Raw genomic sequence first — 20,276 nt, forward strand, 5'->3', positions numbered from 1 at the left:
GGCTTTAGAAGCTGGCTGCAAAGGGGAACCGATTAATCTGCTTCCAGATTAGAATATTCACTTTTTTTAAAACCTCAGCCTTCTAAATTTCTTTTCAGATATTTAATCTCCAATGGCAAGTTACTTTACATCCATTGCTGTCGTGTTCTAATACATTTGTATGTGAACTTGCCAATTTTAAAATAGTAACTATATAATGGAGTATTTTCTTCAGGAATACCCTCTTCCTTCATATATGCCTTTTATAGATTTACACATCAACTTTCCTAGCCTGCTGCCCTCTTACTCCTCAAATAGTGAACCATGTCACTATTAACCTGCACAAGGCTCAGGACAGAGCTTGAACAGAATGCATTTTTCCAGGTCTCTGAAAAGAGGCTACCAACCTGTCTCCCAGGAAGAGAGCCTCTGGACACAAGTTTCCATGTACAATCTCTGCTTTGTGTAGCTTCTGCACCACATCCAGGATATTGTAAACAACCAGCATAATCACTTCTTCAGGGATGGCTTTACAGCACTGGATGATATCCTGAAAACAGAGAGAACAAATATAAGCCACTGTGGAACCATTCTTCTGCCAAGAGATAGAGCAGCAGACAGGAACAAACCTATGATACAAGCTTTCACTTTTTCTAGACAACTCTAAGGAGAAACCAGGAAGCTTCTCCAATTCAGCCCTCCTCGTTCAGACACATACATGATCAGTTTTCCACCTAGACAACAAACCCATCAGAATTCAAGTGACTGCAAGTTCTTAGCGGACTCTGCTGATAAATAGCTGAAGAATCTGAGTGGAAAAAAAAAAGTTTAATTGAAGGTTGAAGTTTGCCTTTATTTTTTAAGCCCTGTATATGCTAAAGCTCAAACTATGTTAAGTCAAAACCGTATTTAAACACAAATCTTTCTAGCAAAATGCTAACGCTACTCCCCTGTGGCCAGAGCAGACTGGAAATCTAGATTAGAGAATTCTCAGGGCTGCAGTTAGAAGACCTGGATGACACATAAACACTTGTTCTGGGGGATCGGGGTGGTGTGATTCATGCCTCAAGTCACTACTGATGCCTCTAGGGACCAAAAAGTTTTAGGCCACATCTACACAGGGACATTCAGGAAAGTTAAGGCAAGGTCAATTAGAAGTTGTGAAGTTATTGTGCATAAAATTAAAGTGTGATAAACTTTGCTCCTGAATGAGAGCACCTACACAAAGTGGCCTTTGCAGGGTTAAGCTACAGCAACCCCGCCCCCCACTTTACTTCTGAATGAGGGCATCCACACAAGGGTTCAACACACTTCAAATTTATCCACATTAGCTTCACACCTTCAGCTGATCTGGCCTTTACTTTCCTAAGTGTCCCTATGTAGACAAGCCTTTTGAAGTTAGGGAACTCCTTGTCTCATACTCAGAAGCACAAAACCCAGGAGTGAGAATGCTGCTTAGATACCATCTTTATAGCAAAAATGCTTCTTGCTAACATACTTCAAAATTGCATTCAGACAGGGCCCTATGTTTAATCAAACATTCCAGGTCCCTTGAATATGCTTCACATCCAGCAAGAACCAACGTTTCTAACTGCTAGTACAGGGATCTGCAACCTTTGGCCCGCAGCCCACGAGGGTAAGCCCCCTGGCAGGCCAGGCTGGTTTGTTTACAGGCCGCGTCCATAGGTTCAGCCAATCGTGGCTCCCACTGGTTGCGGTTCACCGCTCCAGACCAATGGGGGCTGTGGGAAGCAGCAGCTAGCACATCCCTCGGACCCCACCGCTTCCCACAGCCCCCATTGGTCTGGAGCAGTGAACCGTGGCCAGTGGAAGCTGCGATCGGCCGAATCTGCGGACGCAGCCAGTAAACAAACCGGCCCGATACGACAGCGGGCTTATCCAGGCAGGCTGCGTGCCAAAGGTTGCCGATTCCTGTGCTAGTATCTATGCTACAGTTCAAGTCTTCCTATGTCATACATAGATTGTTTGCACTGACCCAGAGGGTAAAGCGATTTATCTCCCTATGCAGAATAGCACAGCCATCCAGGTATAAGAAACAGCTGCAGTTCTCACTGAAGCTTTGGTCAAAGTCAGTACTCAGACGCTCTTGCAACTGGAGTGTGATATAGAAATCCCAAGGCACAGGCTTCGAAAACACCTATAAAAAAAAGGTACATAAAAAAGTTATGAGTTACTGTTGGAGTAAACCTAAATACTCATCCTCACATACAGCTCAGGAACCTCCTCTCATTTCACTGAGAAGTCAGACTACACAGGGCCAGAACTACTATTCTATTTCAAGAGCAAGGTGCAAGATCTTAAATAATTCTATACTCCAAATTCACTCAGCTGCCATGACCAGATTTTACCCTGCTGAGCTGATAGTTTTTAACTCTGTACTGTTCAGGTGTGCATATGGTGACAGGTCCTACCTTTATTGCAAACCCCTTTGCATCCAGCTCGGCAAAGCTGGACAGAACACCAAAGAACATCTTATACTCTTCACTGGTCCAGTATTCCCGTTTGATGCAGTAAATCTCATTCCCTATTGAGGAAGTTTAAGTTGAGAAGAGATCACAGGAAGTACATGTATACAGAAAATGGCAAATCTTTATATTATCTTTATGAAAAATATGCATGTTTGTTTCCCCACTCACTTTTGAGTTTTGACCTACTAGGACTGAAGACATGGGCCAGAGACTGCTGTTGGCCACGTAGGCATATCTGGGTTGTTGTGAAAGAACTGTGAACATATGAATGGGAGTTATAATGGAAGACCAATGACAGGACATTAACCAAGGAAGGAAGACACTGTTTCAAGCTCTAATTCTGATGACCTGGGGTGTCTAAACTGTATTCAGAATTCTGCTGCCCAGTGAAGTGGGAGAGATTTGAATCCTGGATGCTTGGGCAAGAAAGGCGGTTTGGACTGCCAGCAGAGAGATGCACATACGTTTTGCTTTTTCATTCTAATCTAAGGACCCTAAAATACTTTCTTGCAGTTGACTAATAAATACGAGATTATTTTGAGAAGTGCCCTGCAATGCTGAAAATATCTGCTGGTTGCACATAAGGTGGACAGAAAGCTGGCTGGTTCGTTGGGCTCAACGGGTAGTGGTCAATGGCTCCATGTCTAGCTGGCAGCTGGTATCAAGCAGAATGTCCCAAGGACAGGTCCTGGGGCCGGTTTTGTTCAGTATCTTCATTAGTGATCTGCAGGATGGCGTGGACTGCATCCTCAGCAAGTTTACAGGTGACACTAAACTAGGAGGAGTGGTAGATTCGCTGGAGGGTAGGGATAGGATACAGAGGGACCTAGACAAATTAGAGGATTGGGCCAAAAGAAACCTGATGAGGTTCAACAAGGACAAGTGCAGGATGGAAGAATCCCATGCACTGCTACAGACTAGGGACTGAATGGCTAGGAAGCAGTTCTGCAGAAAAGGACCTAGGGGTTACAATGGACGAGAAGCTGGATGAGTCAACAGTGTGCTCTTGTTGCCAAGAAGGGTAACGAAATTTTGGGCTGTATAAGTAGGAGCATTGCCAGCAGATTGAGGGACGTGATCATTCCCCTCTATTTGGCACTGGTGAGGCCTCATTTGGAGTACTGTGTCCAGTTTTGGGCCCCACACTACAAGAAGGATGTGGAAAAATTGGAAAAAAAAAAAAGAGTCCAGCGGAGGGCAACAGAAATTATTAGGGGGCTGGAGCACATGACTTTTGAGGAGAGGCTGAGGGAACTGGGATTGTTTAGTCTGCAGAAGAGAAGAACGAAGGAGGATTTGATAGCTGCTTTCAACTACCTGAAAGAGGGTTCCAAAGAGGACAGATCTAGACCAGGGATCAGCAACCTATGGTATGCATGCCAAAGGCAGCACACAAGCTGATTTAGCGTGGCATGCTACTGCCAGCCTGGGGTCCCAGCCACCAGCCCTGCTCAGCCCGCTGTTGGCCTGGATGGACAGAACCCTGGGTTGGCAGTGGGCTGAGCGGGGCTGGCAGCCAGGATCCCGGCTGGCAGGGACCAGCGAACGGAACCCTAGACCAGCAGTGGGCTGAGATGCTCAGCCCTCTGCCGACCTGGGGTCCCAGCCACCAGTCCACTCAGCCCTCTGCCAGTCGGGGGTTCCATCCGCCAACCCCTGTAAATGTTAAATGTATTACTGCATGCGAAACCTTAAATTATTGTGAATAAATGAAGACTTGGCACACCACTTCTGAAAGGTTGCTGACCCTGCTCTAGACTTTTCTCAGTGGTACCAGATGACAGAACAAGAAGTAATGGTCTCAAGTTGCAGTGGGGGAGGTTTAGGTTGGATATTAGAAAAAAAACTTTTTCACTTGGAGGGTGGTGAAGCACTGGAATGGGTTACCTAGGGAGGTGGTGGAATCTCCATCCTTGGAGGTTTTTAAGGTCAGGCTTGATGAAGCTCTCGCTGGGATGATTTAGTTGGGGATTGGTCCTGCTCTGAGCAGGGGGTTGGACTAGATGACCTCCTGAGGTCCCTTCCAACCCTGATATTCTATGATTCTATGAACAGGAATAAGTCTCTGATAGGAGTCTAAACTCATTTAGACCTGCTGGAGGAGCAACGGTGAGAAAGAGGTGCTGAAGCTGAGCTGTGGGTCTCTCTCTTGCAAAAAGCAGGGGGTGTAGGGGCTAGTGCTAACAGGGTACACTTCCAGAGAGACTGCACAAAAGACAGAGACAAGCTTGCCCTTTGGATCCGTGGCATGTCCAAATTAAGCTCTCTAGAGGCAACATGCTACCACATTAACTGCAATATCTAACTCCCAAGTTATTTTTCAAAATGTACAGTTTGGAATCCATTCTGAAGGGAAAAACCTAAGCCAGTCTGAATAGAATGCCAGCACACTAGGGTCTCTTACTGCTTACCCAGCTCTATTTCTTTTTCCAGCTCCATCACAGGCATGGGCCCATTCTCTGAACAAAAACTTGGAGAATTACTCAGTAAATCTGGCAGAGGGTCCAACAGCCTTCTGCGCTGCTCTGCACTCCACAACACTTGAGGTGGGTCATCTAGAAACAAAAAAGTAATAGAGTTACAGATGGGCAGGATTCAGATGTGGATTTGGTCTCTGAAGCCAGCATGTGTGATTAGTTTAGCATGTGGATATCATGAGATGTTGCTTGTATTCCCATTCTGCTACTGATCTTCTGCAGTATCACTTTGGGCAAGTCCACTAACTTCTTATTTATGGTTTCTTCTTTTGCTAAGTATACAGAGTAACATTTACTCACCTTTGAAGATTCTGGGATGAAAGGTACTGAATAAGTGCAGATCATTTAAACCAAGGCTTAGTCAACTTTTGTACTTCTTAAAAAACAAGATTTAAACTAGCAGATATTTGGGTTTAGGTGCATTTATCTGAACACCACAAAATCCTGTCAGGACATGTTCCAGTTTTGACCCATTTCTAGAGCAGACGAAATTTGTGTTTTTTTTTTTTTTTTACTAAAGACTTACTGGGAATGTAACCCCTCTTCCAGGCCATGACAAAATTAAAAAGGTTACAGATGAAGTCATCCAGCCACATTTACCCATAACAGTGTTAATCTGTTTATAATAAAGTTGGGGCCACTAAACTACTTTGAATGGTCACAAACAAGGCTACATTTTAGTCACGGGTACTTTTAGTAAAAGTCACGGACAGGTCATGGTGTGTAACCTGTGACCTATTCATAACGTTTACTAAAAATACCAGTGAATAAAACTTGGGGTGGGGGGCTGCCTGGGGGACTCGTGGGTGCTGGGGGGCACATCCAGGCAGCAGCGCGCTGCCTGGGACCCCCGCTGGTGCTGGGAGGGGCGAGAGGCTGGCAGGGCCAGTAGCGAGAGAGGGGGGCACAGTGGCCTGAGACTGCCCCAGCAGCTGCCGGTGCACCTGGCACAGGGGCTGCCTGAGTCTTAGTCATGAACCCACAGCCTTAGTCATGAATCTTAACATTTTTCATTCTACAGAGCAAGTATACAGGAGAAATACAAAGATATGAGCTGAGATTCCTCCACCCACTCCTGTTTACTAGAATATAAAAAGAGTAAATTCTGAAGATAAAAAAAAAAAAAGAAAAAAGAAAACCCATTAGTCTTATTCAATAGTTCTATTAAACTGGAAGAGAAATAGTTTTGAAACCATTTGAGAGAACGATGGAGAGAAAAATTGACCTTCTGTGATTAGGAATAGTTCTATACAGCAGAAGAACTAGACAGAACTAGATGGTTTTGAATATAGTTGTCTCTCCTGATAAACATGCATAGATCCAACGGCCTCTGAAATATTATACTTTAGAAGGGCATTCAATATTTTCCAGTGCTCTACTGAGCTCACTGGCACCAATTCTAATTTATGCTTCCAAAAAAACCAAACTAACTATCTTTGATCACTCTGAAATTAGTGCGTCAAAGAAAACTATTGAGGCCCAATTATAGGAGTATTAAACTTCAATGCGAATGATTGGGTTTTTACTCAATAACTATTCAATAATTATTATAATTCAAATGACTGAGATGTGGTAGCTCCTGGAGTGAGATTCACTTTTTGTACCTTCGTTATAAGGCAGTTTTTCCAGAGAAAGATATAAAGATTTAGGCTCTGATCCTGCATACTCAATGTGCATGGATGAGCCCCTGTGCCAGTTCAGACCCCCCATCTTCACCAGGGATTCCACACAAGTGTGGACTCTAATTTGCATGACTGTGGCTTAAAACAGTATCCAGCTTTAAGTTCCCAAGCAAGCCTTGCAATCTTTGCATTTCTGTTCACTTAAGTACAAAAGGTTTTCCTTACAAAAAGGTATTTCGTGGATCCATTTGAAACATTTCAAAAATATTTCATCCTGACAGGATTCTTTTTCGAGCCACACTTTCATCTCACATCCCGGGGATGCCTTTTAAACAGTGATGCCTAATTTTAGAAACAGACAGTTATCACAAAAGGCTTACTGGGAACAGATTTTAGGTATGTCTACTCTACAATTAAAAACCTGCAACTGGCCTGTGCCAACGGACTTAGGCTAAGGAGCTCTTTAATTGGGCTGGAACATTGGCTCTGAGACCCCACCAAACATACCCTAAATGATCTATGCTAATGAAGGATTGTTTCCAATAGTATGATAGTAAATTTACTATCCACTAACAGTCAACTTACATGCTTCTTCCTGAAATCAAATGGGAGATATGAATGCTCAACATCTTTGAAAATATAGCCACTTAATATGGATTTAAGTACTTAGCTATACACACCCACCATTTTGCAAGTTTGGGCTTATTACAACATATGAGATAACTTTGACTCTAGAAGAAAAGTGTAGTTGTAGACATATCAGCCCCAGGATATATGAGAGACAAGGTGGATGAGGTAAGCTCTTTTAGTGGCTCAACTTTGGCTGTGGGGGATGGAGGAAGAGAGAGAAGATTTCGAGCCACACAGAGCTCTTCTTCAGGTCTGGGAAAGGTACCTGAAGAAGAGCTCTGTGTGGCTTGAAAGCTTGTCTCTCTCACCAACAGAAGTTGGGCCACTAAAAGATATTACCTGATCTACCTTGTCTCTTCTAGAAGAAAAATTTCTTTCAATTACAGCAGCCATTTCGACTAGAAGAGGAAAACAATCAAAGTGAAGGAAAACAATCAAAGTGACTTTATAGAATCAGTCCTCATAGTTTGTGTTTTCCATACCAACAAGGGAGGAAACACATTCAGAAAAAAGAAAGTTGTGATTGTAAAAGCAAAAAAAAGTTGAAGCAGAACTTAAAGGGCAAGTTTAAGGCATTTCCAAAATATGTTTAGATTTCGAGTTGGATGATGGCCTTTTCAATATCCCACACTATGGCACTTTGACTACTTTCCTGTGAAGACCGTTCTAGAGCCTAAAAGATCTTTCTGTAAGGAAGCTTTCCCTGCCATTCAACCTAAGGGTTGTCTACAGAGAGTTATTCCAGAATAAAAATGTCCATACAAGGAGTTAATCAGGAATAGTTAATGCGCTTTAAATTCAGACCCTACCTTATTCTGGATTAGTTTTCATGTGTAGAAAAGCCCTTATTTTTCCTTTTCTTAATTTCATCCCATTACTCTTAATTATATTCCATTATATTACCTCAAATGATCCCTCTCCCTATTTAATATTAACATCCTTCAAAATTTGTTTTATTTATATTCCCCACACTGTTACTCAGCTTAGTTATAAGACAGGATATCACAGCCCACTGCATAGACTTACACTTATAAAACCATAAAACCAATGAGATGTTGACACAAAGTACAGCAGAATACACGACATACATACTGAAGAGACTGCAGCTGAGCTCAAATCTAAGACACATTGTCTCAAGTAAAATTCAGACTTGGTACTTACTAGTAGTGTCTTCACTGCCTCCAGCGTCGCTAGCCATTTCAACAGGCAGGCTCTGAGCCAATTCCAGTTTCTCAGGGATATGCAGATATTTAATAGTGGAGATATGTGTAACAGAGGAAAGAGAGGAGGCTGAGGAAACAGATGAACCAGAGGAGTGGGTGTCTTCCTGACTTGCTTCCATAATTGGGCTGTAAATGAGAAGACTATCAGCTACTCAACCTTAAAGCTGCTGTGGTGCCTGATGCCAATCCCTGAGCTACAAAAATATGCCAGAGATCCCCAGTAAACACAGTGAATTTACAATCCCCTTTTCATCCTGAAATGGAGACTGGACAAGCCCTCATGAGCCAAACCATTAATATATTAACAAGAAAGTAGGAAACGCTGAAATATAACCGGAATTGGTTATTCCCTCTAATCTTTTTGGCTAAAATTTTTACTCAGCTTTAATCTTTAGATACACAGAGCATGAAGTTAAACATTGCAGCAAAGCTGAGACTGTTGGCTGAACAATGAATTCTACTTTATTGGTGTAACATCTCGAAGAATGACAAAATGCAACCCAAATCCTGGACTGAGCTGGAAAAATGATGTGTTAAATACACCTGGCTCTACTAACAACATTCGTTATATCTAATCTTGGGAGAGAGACGCCCAGCAACCAAAGACACAAATAGGAAAAAAGAGCACAAGGTATTTTGCTCTTGATGGAGATGTGATCCACAGAGAATTACCTCAGCTTCTTAATGCAAAGAGTTTCATTGTAGATACCCTCACAAATAGGGATTTGCTGGCTCAGAGATGTGCTCTTAGGCTCTGGACACTCTTCCTTCAGGGTACTCTCTGGATTGGTAGGAGGTTGGATTCTCTGTGCCACTACACCATGAAAGGGAGTTGATGCCAAGTGGGCTGCCCTAACAAAGTCACAGGTATCTTCTGGGCTGGGGCAAAGGGTTTTGTTCTTATAGGAGCCAGTCAAAATTGCATCTTCAGCTAAGGGTTCAATTCCATGGAGCTCATCCTGAAACAAGTAGAAAGCAGAACAAAATTAGGTGACAGCTACCACCCAGCCTCTTGATTTTATTTTATTTTTGGTCTTGAACAGTTTCTATTAAAAAGCCTGTCACACATAAAAAGCCTCTGAAGATATCTACCTTCCCCTACTCTCCAACACAAAAGCAACAACTTGTTTCTCATTTTTAGCTTCCTTCCTGAAAACTTCCAGATGGCAGACTACTGGATGTCCTTGGTATTTATGCTGGTTAACAATGTAAATTGTACATAATTCTGCTTTCTGACAGTTTACAGTAGAACTCAGAATCACGAACACCAGAGTTACAAACTGACCAGTCAACCACACCTCATTTAGAACAAGTAGTATGAAAAAAAATCAGACAGCAGCAGAGACCCAAAAAAGCAAATACAGTACAGTACTGTGTTAAACTACTAAAAAAATAAAAGGGAAAGCAGCATTTTTCTTCTGCATAGTAAAGTTTCAAAAGAACCACGTTTTGTTCAGTTATGAACATTTGAGTTACAAACAACCTCCATTCCTGAGGTGTTCGTAACTGAGGTTCTACTGTATATGCAAATATACAACTAAAATTGGTCTTCACTTTTTAATTTTTAAACCCATGTCACCTCCTCCAATGATCTCTGTCCCCTTTCTCACTCCTTTTCCAGTTCATACTATTCCCATAGCCAGTACAGTCATCTGATCATCCCCTTTTTCCCACCGCACAATCATCAAAATTTGTATTTCTCTTCCCTTCTGGCTCTTCTCATCTTGGATGAAAGGTATCTCTGGCACAGGCTTCATATGCTCCTCCTATATCATACTGTTAGTTTTAGTTGGGTAACTGAGTTCTGCCTACCTAGAATTATATCATTTTCTTTCTGTCCTGAGCCATTATTTAACATACTGTTGCTGAGAACTGTTTAAACTAAAGCTTACTACCATTCACCTCAGAAGTAGGTGAATTTCAGGGTACGTCTACACTACAGGATAATTTCGAATTAACTTAAACCGGTTTAATTAAACAGATATTATAAAGTCGATTGCACGCGTCCACACTAAGCACATTAATTCGGCGGTGTGCGTCCATGATCCAAGGCTAGCATCAATTTCCGGAGCGTTGCACTGTGGGTAGCTATCACTATAACTATCCGGCCAATAACTTCGATTTACGGCCACACTAACCCTAAATCGATATGTTAATATCGATTTTAGCGTTACTCCTCTCGTTAGGGAGGAGTACAGAAATAGATTTTAAGAGCCCTTTAAATCGATTTAAAGTGCATTGTAGTGTGGACAGCTACAGCGTTAAATCGATTTAACACTGTTAAAATCGGTTTAACAGCGTAGTGTGGACCAGGCCTCAGTGACTAGTAAAGTGATAACCGAATAAAATTTATTTCCATCTAAATCAGTGTATGTTTAGTAGGCACATTATAAAACTTAAAAATCAAATTAAAAAAAGTGCAACAAACATTAAAATCCTTCACAATTCAAGACAGTCTTCAAAGCCACTAATGACTTCCGAATTCCAAAGTCCTAAAGATCTCTTCTCAATAATCATTCACCTGCAACACCCTGAACCTTTGACACAACCACTCTCCACATTTCTCCTTGAGACCCTCAGTGGTTTTTTTGGACTTCAGGACTGTCCAATTCTTAGTTTTCCTACCTTGCTAATCAAGCCTTCATAATTAGGCTTGCCTCAGGAGAAAGATTTCCTCAGTCTTCCCTTTTGGACATGCCCTAAGGCAGTGGTTCCTAAACTTTTTAATAAAGGTGACCTACCAAATGCATTTTTGTCTTTTGAGGGCCCCCACTGCTCCTACTTCCTCATCTCCCCTCCTCCACCTTCCTTCACAGCTGTCCCCACAACCCTTTACCCTCCCAACCCTCCCCCCACCCGCAGCCCCTAGCTGGACCCCTCCCTCTCCCCATGGCCAGGCCACTGTCCCCACTAGCGTGTTGCCTGCTTGCTAGCTCCAGCTGCTTCCTCTGTACTGTTGCTGCTTCCCAGATCCTGCTCCCCACTCTGCTGCCTAAGGGAAGTGAGAACAGGATCCAGGCAGCAGCAGCATGAAGGAAGCAGCCTCCAGGCAACGTGCAGGGCAGAGAAAGACTGCTGACTGACTGTTCACTGGCTCTGGCTGCTTCCTCTGTGCTGCTGCCGCCATCTGGATCCTGCTGCCCTTGTCACTGCCTGATACTCAGGGTAAGTGGGATCAGAAGGGGACACACATGACCCATGATGTGGGAAACACTGCCCTAAAGGCCAGTCTTTCTCCTTTGCATTAGCCTTCTGGCTGTCTACATGTACAACTATTGTTATTTTTACCCTTCTACCCCCCATTCTGTACAGGCCCCCATACCTCCTCAGAGATGTCTCACCACTTACACATGACAAAAACTGAACTTCTCATCTTCTTTTTGAAACTTCCCTGCCTACTTTCTCCATCATTGGTGACAAATCCAGTCTCATTCCTATCACTTAAAGTTGCAACTTTGAGCGTCTCTTTTACTCTTCCCTTTCCTCGACATCTTGGCTCTCACCAAATCTAAATGCTGCTGCTTCTTCTATCACACTGGCAAAAAAAACAAAAACGCCCCTACCTCATCCTCTCTTCAGTCAAGCCATGGTTCACATCACCGTTACGTATCACATGAACTACTGCAGTCTTATCTACTCAGTTTTCACTGATATTCACCTTTCTCCACTTCAATCTATCCAGCATTCAGCCTTAATCATATCTCTGGCCATCCTAATTATATCTTCCTCTCTCAAATCCCTTCATTTGCTCATTACCTATTTCCTCATAAAATTCAAACTCATCTTGACTGCTAAGACTCTGCTCAACTCTGCCCCCTGCCTTGTTATCCCTCACTCCCCATTTTGTACCTTGTCTCTTCTTGCTTTTTTACTGTTTCCCGTCTTGCCCTCTCACCTTAATGCCTTTTCCATTCAGCTTCTAACCACGCATCAGCTGTCTTCTCTCTGCTCACTTTTATAGCCTTGTTTTCTGTCACCAACTTCCATTTCTGTGCAGTGTCCTCCTCCCCCCATCTCACTTCCTACTTTAAAATCATCAGAACTTATGATCTGCTTGTTATACAAGTGATTTTTGTTCACTTCAATCCTCCTTTCCTTTTGTCTACATTCCCTGTTTGTTCAAATTACACTGTAAACTCTGAAGCAATGACTAGGTCTGTTCATGTTGTATAAGAAATAGTCATTAATATGCCATAACTGCATTACGCTTTAGTGTTTTTTAATGCATCCCTCCACCTCAAAAAAACTGCACTCATGTCCTGATCAGCCACGTCTCAAGAGAAAGCTAAAAACAAACAAGTCTTCCAGTGTGATCTGAAGGTCACTCCAATGGCTTGCAAACTAAAGAGAAAAGCCAGGGATCCCTTTTTGAAAGTATGGAACTGCTAGTTTCCATCAAAGACTCATTAGTCCTTCTATCACACCATCACCAAGTTCAGCAATAGCACATTCTACACCTCCCTCCTCTCCTCCAAGAGCTGATAGAGGAAAATTCTCCTTACACAGACTTCTGGTGATATATTTTCTTTGGCGGTGATACTATCTGAACGTTTACGAACAGCAAGGGGACGTCGGGCACTTTTCTGTGGGCGGCCTGCAGGATGACTAAACAAAAAAGTGACATTACATTAAATATTTACAAATATAACTTAAGTCTCTATAGGACAGCAATTCACTCAACACTTCAAGACCACTTTGCCTCCTTTTTAGGTCAGAATTACAAACCAATACAATAAACTACTTACTAAGAATGAAGACAATCTTGTTAAGGTAGTATGTGTGTGTGTGGAGGGGGTGGGGGGGAAGGGAGGAGAAGATGCACTGCAAGAAGAGAATAATTATGTGGAATTAATAAAGGAAAGATTTAGGATGAATACTGGGAAATTATTTTCCTGACCATGAGGCTGTGGAGTCTCCCAAGAGCAAGGAGACAAAACTAGACAACGCAAAAAAAGGAATACTATCATGAATAATTGTGCTGTAAAGGGAGTGGTATGGGGGTAGTCTGGGCAATTTATTATATATACATTTCAGTGATTCTATAACCTGACATTCTGGTTTTCTGAAGCAGATGATTCATCAAATATGGAGAAAAACGTAGTAGGATCCAGTGAAGGAGGGAGATCTGCATCTGGAATTAAAAACAGAGATGGGGTAATACAGACAGATACTCCTGCGCAGCACACACAATAGTGCTTCAGACCCATATAAAAGACAGCTCAAAGTGCCTGTCATAGCAGGAGGTATTTGGACTCATGCTTAAAAGCATCCCATTTAAAACACAATAGTGGCTCACTGTGTTAAGATCATTTGGTTTTGCCATGTTAAAGTAACTCAGAGTAAAAGGATGGTTCTTAATGAGCCAGTGTGCTGTGTTTGGAATTTTCTTTATAGCTTGTACCTTTTTTCTTAAGTGTGGTCTCAACTTTCTGCTCATCCTGGTCATCCAAAAACACACTGTCTCTCCGGATTTCTGAGCACACAGCTAGAGGCTGGGTTATTTCTGTCAATAAGGAATAGTAATCTCATGTCTGACCATCAAGAAGAATTTCGTCAGCCTACACCCTTTCAGGAATGAGTAGAGTACACAAGGTCTGAGAAAAGGCATTCTCAGCTACAGCAGTCCAACTGTAGAATACTGCCAGCTCCTCCAGAGACTCTAAACTGATAGTCTCAAAGAGAGAGAGTATGAAACTCTAGAACTGTGCTCAGGAAAAAGGAGGAAGGATCCTCAGCTATTAAAATTATTAGATTTGCAAGTCTCTTTAAATAATCACACCTCTTAATCAACAGAACACTGAGCATCTGAGACCCCTGAACAAGACCAATGCCAATTAAGCATATTCTTTTCGCTATTCTAATCCACACAATTCTGCTATTCATTTGAATGACTTTTCATCAGCACAGCCTTCTCTTAGAATGGTATCAATGCAAACAGAACTTACCCTTGGAGCACGGCTGTTCGTGCTGCTGAGCATTTTCTGCCAACTGGGACTCACTGTGAACAAAATATAGGCAAGTTTTTAATACATGCATGCAGCCCCTAAGCAGACTTAGTAGACGAGCAAGCTGAACTCAGCTATGGTATAACACACTAAACATTACTCCTCTCAGACAAATTATTAAAATCCTCTGAAGACAGATACCTGATTCTGTTCAGAGGCCAATACAGAGATCAGGATATATTTTGATGTATGATAGTTTTTCCAAAAACATGAGGGAAAAATTAAAAAACAGGCTTCCCAGAAAGTGATCCATACTAAAAAATGCAAACAAAACCACATTGAGGCAGAGCCTCTCCACCGCCTGCTCCCAGAGCAAATCCTGCACTACCTTTGCAATCCAGTCAGTTTCTTCACAAGAGACCCTGTAGTGAGTGCTACTACGCTGGAGAAAGCAACTTGTCCTTGTGCTTCAAGAGGTTCTGAAGCGCCCACCAAAACCGATTCCATTCTTGCAGGCTCCCTCTCCTCTGTTGGCTGTGACCATGAAAGAGGAAGTGGGAGAGGGAGAGGGAGAGAGAGAGAGAACTCAGTGAGTGAATTGCAAGCCATACTACCAACTTCCAAAACTGTACAGGATAGCATTCTGTGTGTAGTTAAAGTCAAGGTAGATTGATCACTTATTTAAATCACCGGTTTTAACGATGATTTAAAATCAGAAAGCGGATAACTTTATTATTATTTACAATTAAATATAGTTTTTACACTTAATTTGGTACTTGGTTAGCCAGGAGAATACAGCATAACTACACACATTTATTTGAGCAATTACATTGCTTAATATAGAAATTAAGACTAAATAAATGTAAGAAAATGCATGGTTAGAAAGTGTATTTACTAGATAATTAACTGTTTATTCATAAATTTGTGTCTAGCTGTATATGGATGGACGTTAGAATTCTGTCTGGGCATTTTTAAACAGCATTTTTATTTCTAGTTAAAAAACTACCGTATGGATGCATTGGATACATAAGAAAAAAGTATTTCTGCTTAACTTTCCAGCAAATTACTAACATTTGGAAAAAATGTAACATCAACATTCACTTCACTTTTAGGACTGAAAATTATATAGAAATGTAGTGCAGCATATGACAGACTGTGCGACATTTATAAAGGTTTGACATCAGAAGTGAAAAATGTTTTCTTCCAATTCAATATGTAAAAAGCAGCCTTTAAGTAAATAAGTTTGAAGTGGGCCCTTGCATTTATTATATTTTTATTTACACAATTTCAATAGAAGCTCAGACCTTAACATAGGTTGTCAAATTTAGTTTTAAAAGAAAAAAATTTAAATAAAAAATCAGATTTAAATAAGTCAGATTTTTTTTAAATCCATTAATTTTTATCCATCATAGTTAAGAAACTGGGGGAAAAAAAAAAACACCTATAGAAAACAATATTTCACCCATCTTTCAGTTATTAGGGTGGTGGCCTTATGACTTGTTTATACCAAAAATTTAAATATCCCTTCAGAGTAAGAGAGAGGAAACTGTACTAGCCAGATAAAAACAGGATTCACTGTTCCATTAGAACTTTCATCTGCCTTCATACAGGTAGGCCATTAGCACAAACGAACAGGAAAGAAGATACCTGCTCAGATGATCTCTGCTGCTGGTCATCATCTTTCTCCTTTAGCTTCTTCTCCAGCTCTTCAATCCTCCTCTGCATCTCTGCTGTCTGCTGTGCTATGGCATGAAACTCCTCTAAAGAAGGAAAGCGTAATTAAAGTATTATGTATTCCTTATAAGTAACCCTGTAGCTAAACCCAAATTATGCACACCCTCAGTAACAGACACAAGAGCCTCTTGTAAAGAAAAAGTTTCCCCATCTTACTTCCTTGGGAATGGTATCTATTTAGACTATTAACTAGGCCAATCAAGCAATTAAAAAAATTAACCACGATTAATCGCACTGTTAAACAATAATAGAATATCATTTATTTAAATATTTTGGGTGTTTTCTACATTTTCAAATATATTGATTTCAATTACAACACACAATACAAAAATGTACAGTGCTCACTTTATATTTATTTTATAACAAATATTTGCATTGTAAAAAAATAGTATTTTTCAATTTACCTAATACAAGTACTGTAGTGCAATCTGTTGTGAAAATTGAGCTTACAAAATGTAGTTATGTACAAAAAAAATGCATTCAAAAATAAAACAATGTAAAATCTTAAAGCCTGCAATTTCACTCAGTCCTACTTCTTGTTCATCCAAATCCCTAAGACAAGCTTGTTTACATTTGCAGGAGATCACGCTGCCCACTTCTTGTTTACCATGTCACCTGAAAGTGAGAACAGGCGTTCTCATGGCACCGTTGTAGCAAGTGTTGCAACATATTTACGTTCCAGATGCGCTAAAGATTCATATGTCTCTTCATGCTTCAACCACCATTCCAGAGGACATGCGTCCATGCTGATGATGGGTTCTGCTCAATAACGATCCAAAGCAGTACGAACCAACACGTTCATTTTCATTATTCAAGTCAGATGCCAGCATAAGGTTGATTTTCTTTTCCGCTGGTTCAGATTCTGTAGTTTCCGCATTGGTCTTTTGCTCTTTTAAGACTTCTGAAAGCATGCTCCACACCTCATCCCTCTCAGATTTTGGAAGGCACTTCAGAGTCTTAACCCTTGGGTCGAGTGCTGCAGCTATTTTAGAAATCTCACATTGGTACCCTCTTTGTGTTTTGTCAAATCTGCAGTGAAAGTGTTCTTAAAATGAACATGTGCTGGGTCATCATCTGAGACTGCTATAACATGAAATATATTGCAGAATGCGGATAAAACAGAGCAGGGGACATACAATTCTCCCCCAAGGAGTTCGGTAACAAATTTAATTCACACCTTTTTTTAAAATGAGAGTCTCATCAGCATGAAAGCATGTCCTCTGGAATGGTGGCCGAAGCATGAAGGGGCATACGAATGTTTGGCATATCTGGCATGTAAATACCTTGCAATGCCAGCTACAAAAATATCACGCAAATGCCTATTCTCACTTGCTGGTGCCATTGTAAATAAGAAGAGGGCAGCATTATCTCCTGTAAATGTAAACAAACTTGTTTGTCTTAGTGATTGGCTGAACAAGTAGTAAGACTGAGTGGACTTGTAGGCTCTAAAGTTTTACATTTTGTTTTTGAGTGCAGTTATGTAACAAACAAATCTACATTTGTAAGTTGCACTTTCATGACAAAGATTGCACTACAGCACTTGTATGAGTTGAAGTAAAAATACTCCATCTTTTGTTTATCATGTACAGTGCAAATATTTGTAATAAAATATACACTTCAAAATTCAATTACAACACAGAATATATATGAAAATGTAGAAAAACATCCAAAATATTATATAAATTTCAATTGCTATTCTATTGTTTAACAGTGCGAATAAAACTGCAATTAATTTTTTTAATCATGATTGATTTTGTTGAGTTAATCGTGCGAGTTAACTGTGATTAATCGACAGCCCTACTATTAACAGAACCAAAGAGGATCAGATAGGTAAAAAGGCCCATTTGCCAAACAGATCCAATTTAATTCCTTCTGTTCCTGGATAAACCCCTATAGCTGAGGCAGACAGCATACATTCCTTCCTAGGAACAGTTTGAGGAGTGCTGTCATCCACAATGGTTCACCTATTAACACTGATGAGCCAGTGAACCTCTTTTTCCCCTCCCCACTCGTTATAGACCTCCACATAAGTCTTCTCAGTCCTCAGTTTCTGGTTTTCTACTCTTAGTATCAACAGGTGCTAAGCAATAATCCTACCTGATGCTTTGCCTTCAACAGTAGCAGTAATGAAGGCTGCCACACCTAATGGAAACTGCAAATGTAGTTTTCTGAAGCAAACTGAAGAAACTTCCAGTCACCCCATTCTGATGCATACCTTCCCTTCTCTTTTTTGCTTTCTTTCTGTATATTTCAGCTCGGATCTCCTCCAAGGAGAACTCCTCTACTCCAGCATAAACTCTCTCTTTACAATACATTGCAACCTCTTTCTTCTCCTGACTGTCCTGTTGATGGTTTTGCACCCGTTGTAATGGATCTTCTTCCTTCCCAGGCTTCCGAGCACTTAAAACATGATTTATGCTGGGCTCAATTTTGCAGGGAGTACTAAGAGAACAAAAGATAATTAACATTCAGCACACAGTCCCCAGAGAGGGGAGCATGGGTGGAAGTATGGATATCTCAAAGGATCCAGTTAAGTTCAGGACAGCCTATGGGCAACATAAATCAGCTCATGAAACAGGAAAGGCAACAGAAAGGAATGGAATGGCAGAAAAATTATAAGTAGACACCTATGGGTAAGTGGTAATGAACAGAAGCACCAATAAGGCCTAATCAAATGGCATACACCTGCTATACAACACGCATGTTCTAGAGTGGGAGTTTTTGCCTTTAGCCCCAGAGACCCTTATGGATTCGTTTGCCACCTGCAGCTTCTTGTCACCAATCACCTCCCCCCACAACTCATTTTGTTATCTAAGCAAGAAAAGTAAGCCTTAAGACAACAGTTCCAACTGTCACCACTCCCAGTCAATGCAGACTTGTGAACAACTGAATCTGTGAAGTCTGTTTAACTCTGTGCAAGATGATGCTTATTGAAATTCTAGTGTAGAGTTCTGTGGAAAAAATCCTAATGCAGAAAGTTAAAAATTTATGTTTTCACATTAAGAAAATACTGAGACACAACCCTGAGGCCAGCATGAAGATTTTGAAGCATGAAAGATAGAGGCCTCACAGTTGGGTTTGGGAAATTTGTTAGTCAGCTAAATCTATTTAGGACCCTTCTACCCCAAGCTTTCACATTCTGTTTTTCACTCTGTAAACATGGTTCCAGTTAAACTCTTTCAAGCATAGTTTGGGGTGAGCCAATGCCCACAGCATGGACAGAACAGGATAGTCTTTTCTAAACTGTTCCCATAAGGTATAGCCTCATCCAAAACTGACTGGCCAAACCACTTAGAAAGCTAATTTAGGTGGAACCATATTTAAAATGTTTCTCAATTCCCTTTAAATTTAAGTGTAGACAGAACCACACTGTGCAAACAGCAAAGGTTCAACCTATACGGTAGGAAACAACCATGTCAGGGGACCCAACTATATAGCATGAGGCAACTCCCATAACAGGTGAGATATGTTTATGTCTTTAGCATAGACAGGACCTTGCCTTGTTATAAACAAGTTCCTGGATTATGATTCACTTTTGGACACAGCTAGGTAGCATGGTTCCAGGACATGGCTTAAATTCCATGCACAATATACAAAACTATGGGCTTAGCTACACAGTGCAATAATGCACAACAGTGGGGTGTGAATTCTAATGTGCATCAACATTTTGTGCATGGAATCTAACTGGCCTGTGTAGAGACTGATGGAGGACACTAAAAGTTCCCTAGAGAGCATTAATGCAGCACTGTTCACACTGTGTAGACAAGCCCTTTAAGTAGGGAAAATCTGTGCTGCAACCAAGCCCTTGATGTTCTTGCTTTTGTATTTTATACATAGTCAAAAAAGAAGCAATGTTCCACTCATTTTCCCTACTGCAAGATAGTTGTTCTTGCCACAGCTATCACCAGTCACCTTCTCCAGAAAGGGGTAAACAACCTCAACATTTTTAAATTTTTTTCCTGATGTATGAAGCAATATAAAAACATCAGAGGAATTTACAGGCATTTTAGTGAGCAATGCACAAGCAGGAAGCTAGGTTCAAGCCAAGTAACATACTCCTCCATACTTGTCATGGAAACTTTTTGAAAGATTTTCTGAAAAGAAAATCCCTCTTTAAGCTGACTCTAAAGTTCCAAAAAATACTACGAAACATAGCTACAAACCTGGATCACACTTA

At 41.1% G+C, this 20,276-nt stretch overlaps 3 protein-coding genes across 6 annotated transcripts in view; 1 reads left to right on the forward strand and 2 right to left on the reverse strand.

Annotated features, from left to right (window-relative positions):
• The window catches only part of LOC127051893 (uncharacterized), a 119,866-nt gene that overhangs the window by 74,633 nt on the left and 24,957 nt on the right, over window positions 1-20,276 (reverse strand). The gene's annotated exons all lie outside the window — the stretch shown is intronic.
• The window catches only part of FSIP1 (fibrous sheath interacting protein 1), a 597,082-nt gene that overhangs the window by 30,368 nt on the left and 546,438 nt on the right, over window positions 1-20,276 (forward strand). The gene's annotated exons all lie outside the window — the stretch shown is intronic.
• Window positions 1-20,276, reverse strand: part of BUB1B (BUB1 mitotic checkpoint serine/threonine kinase B) — a 43,666-nt gene that overhangs the window by 12,262 nt on the left and 11,128 nt on the right. For all 4 annotated transcript variants that reach the window (XR_007774630.1, XM_050954799.1, XM_050954800.1 and 1 more), the window contains exons 9-20: window positions 18,315-18,541; window positions 16,013-16,125; window positions 14,754-14,899; window positions 14,366-14,418; window positions 13,467-13,551; window positions 12,923-13,025; window positions 9,093-9,379; window positions 8,359-8,546; window positions 4,880-5,023; window positions 2,412-2,524; window positions 1,976-2,137; window positions 387-529 (exon numbers count right to left, since the gene is read on the reverse strand). Coding sequence is in view for 3 of the 4 variants with exons in the window: in XM_050954799.1 (XP_050810756.1) it covers window positions 387-529; window positions 1,976-2,137; window positions 2,412-2,524; window positions 4,880-5,023; window positions 8,359-8,546; window positions 9,093-9,379; window positions 12,923-13,025; window positions 13,467-13,551; window positions 14,366-14,418; window positions 14,754-14,899; window positions 16,013-16,125; window positions 18,315-18,541 (1,764 nt within the window). In the remaining variant the exon portion in view is untranslated. The remainder of the gene's footprint in view (window positions 1-386; window positions 530-1,975; window positions 2,138-2,411; window positions 2,525-4,879; window positions 5,024-8,358; window positions 8,547-9,092; window positions 9,380-12,922; window positions 13,026-13,466; window positions 13,552-14,365; window positions 14,419-14,753; window positions 14,900-16,012; window positions 16,126-18,314; window positions 18,542-20,276) is intronic.

This window comes from Gopherus flavomarginatus, chromosome 5 (assembly GCF_025201925.1).
Source record: "Gopherus flavomarginatus isolate rGopFla2 chromosome 5, rGopFla2.mat.asm, whole genome shotgun sequence".
NCBI lineage: Eukaryota > Metazoa > Chordata > Testudines > Testudinidae > Gopherus > Gopherus flavomarginatus.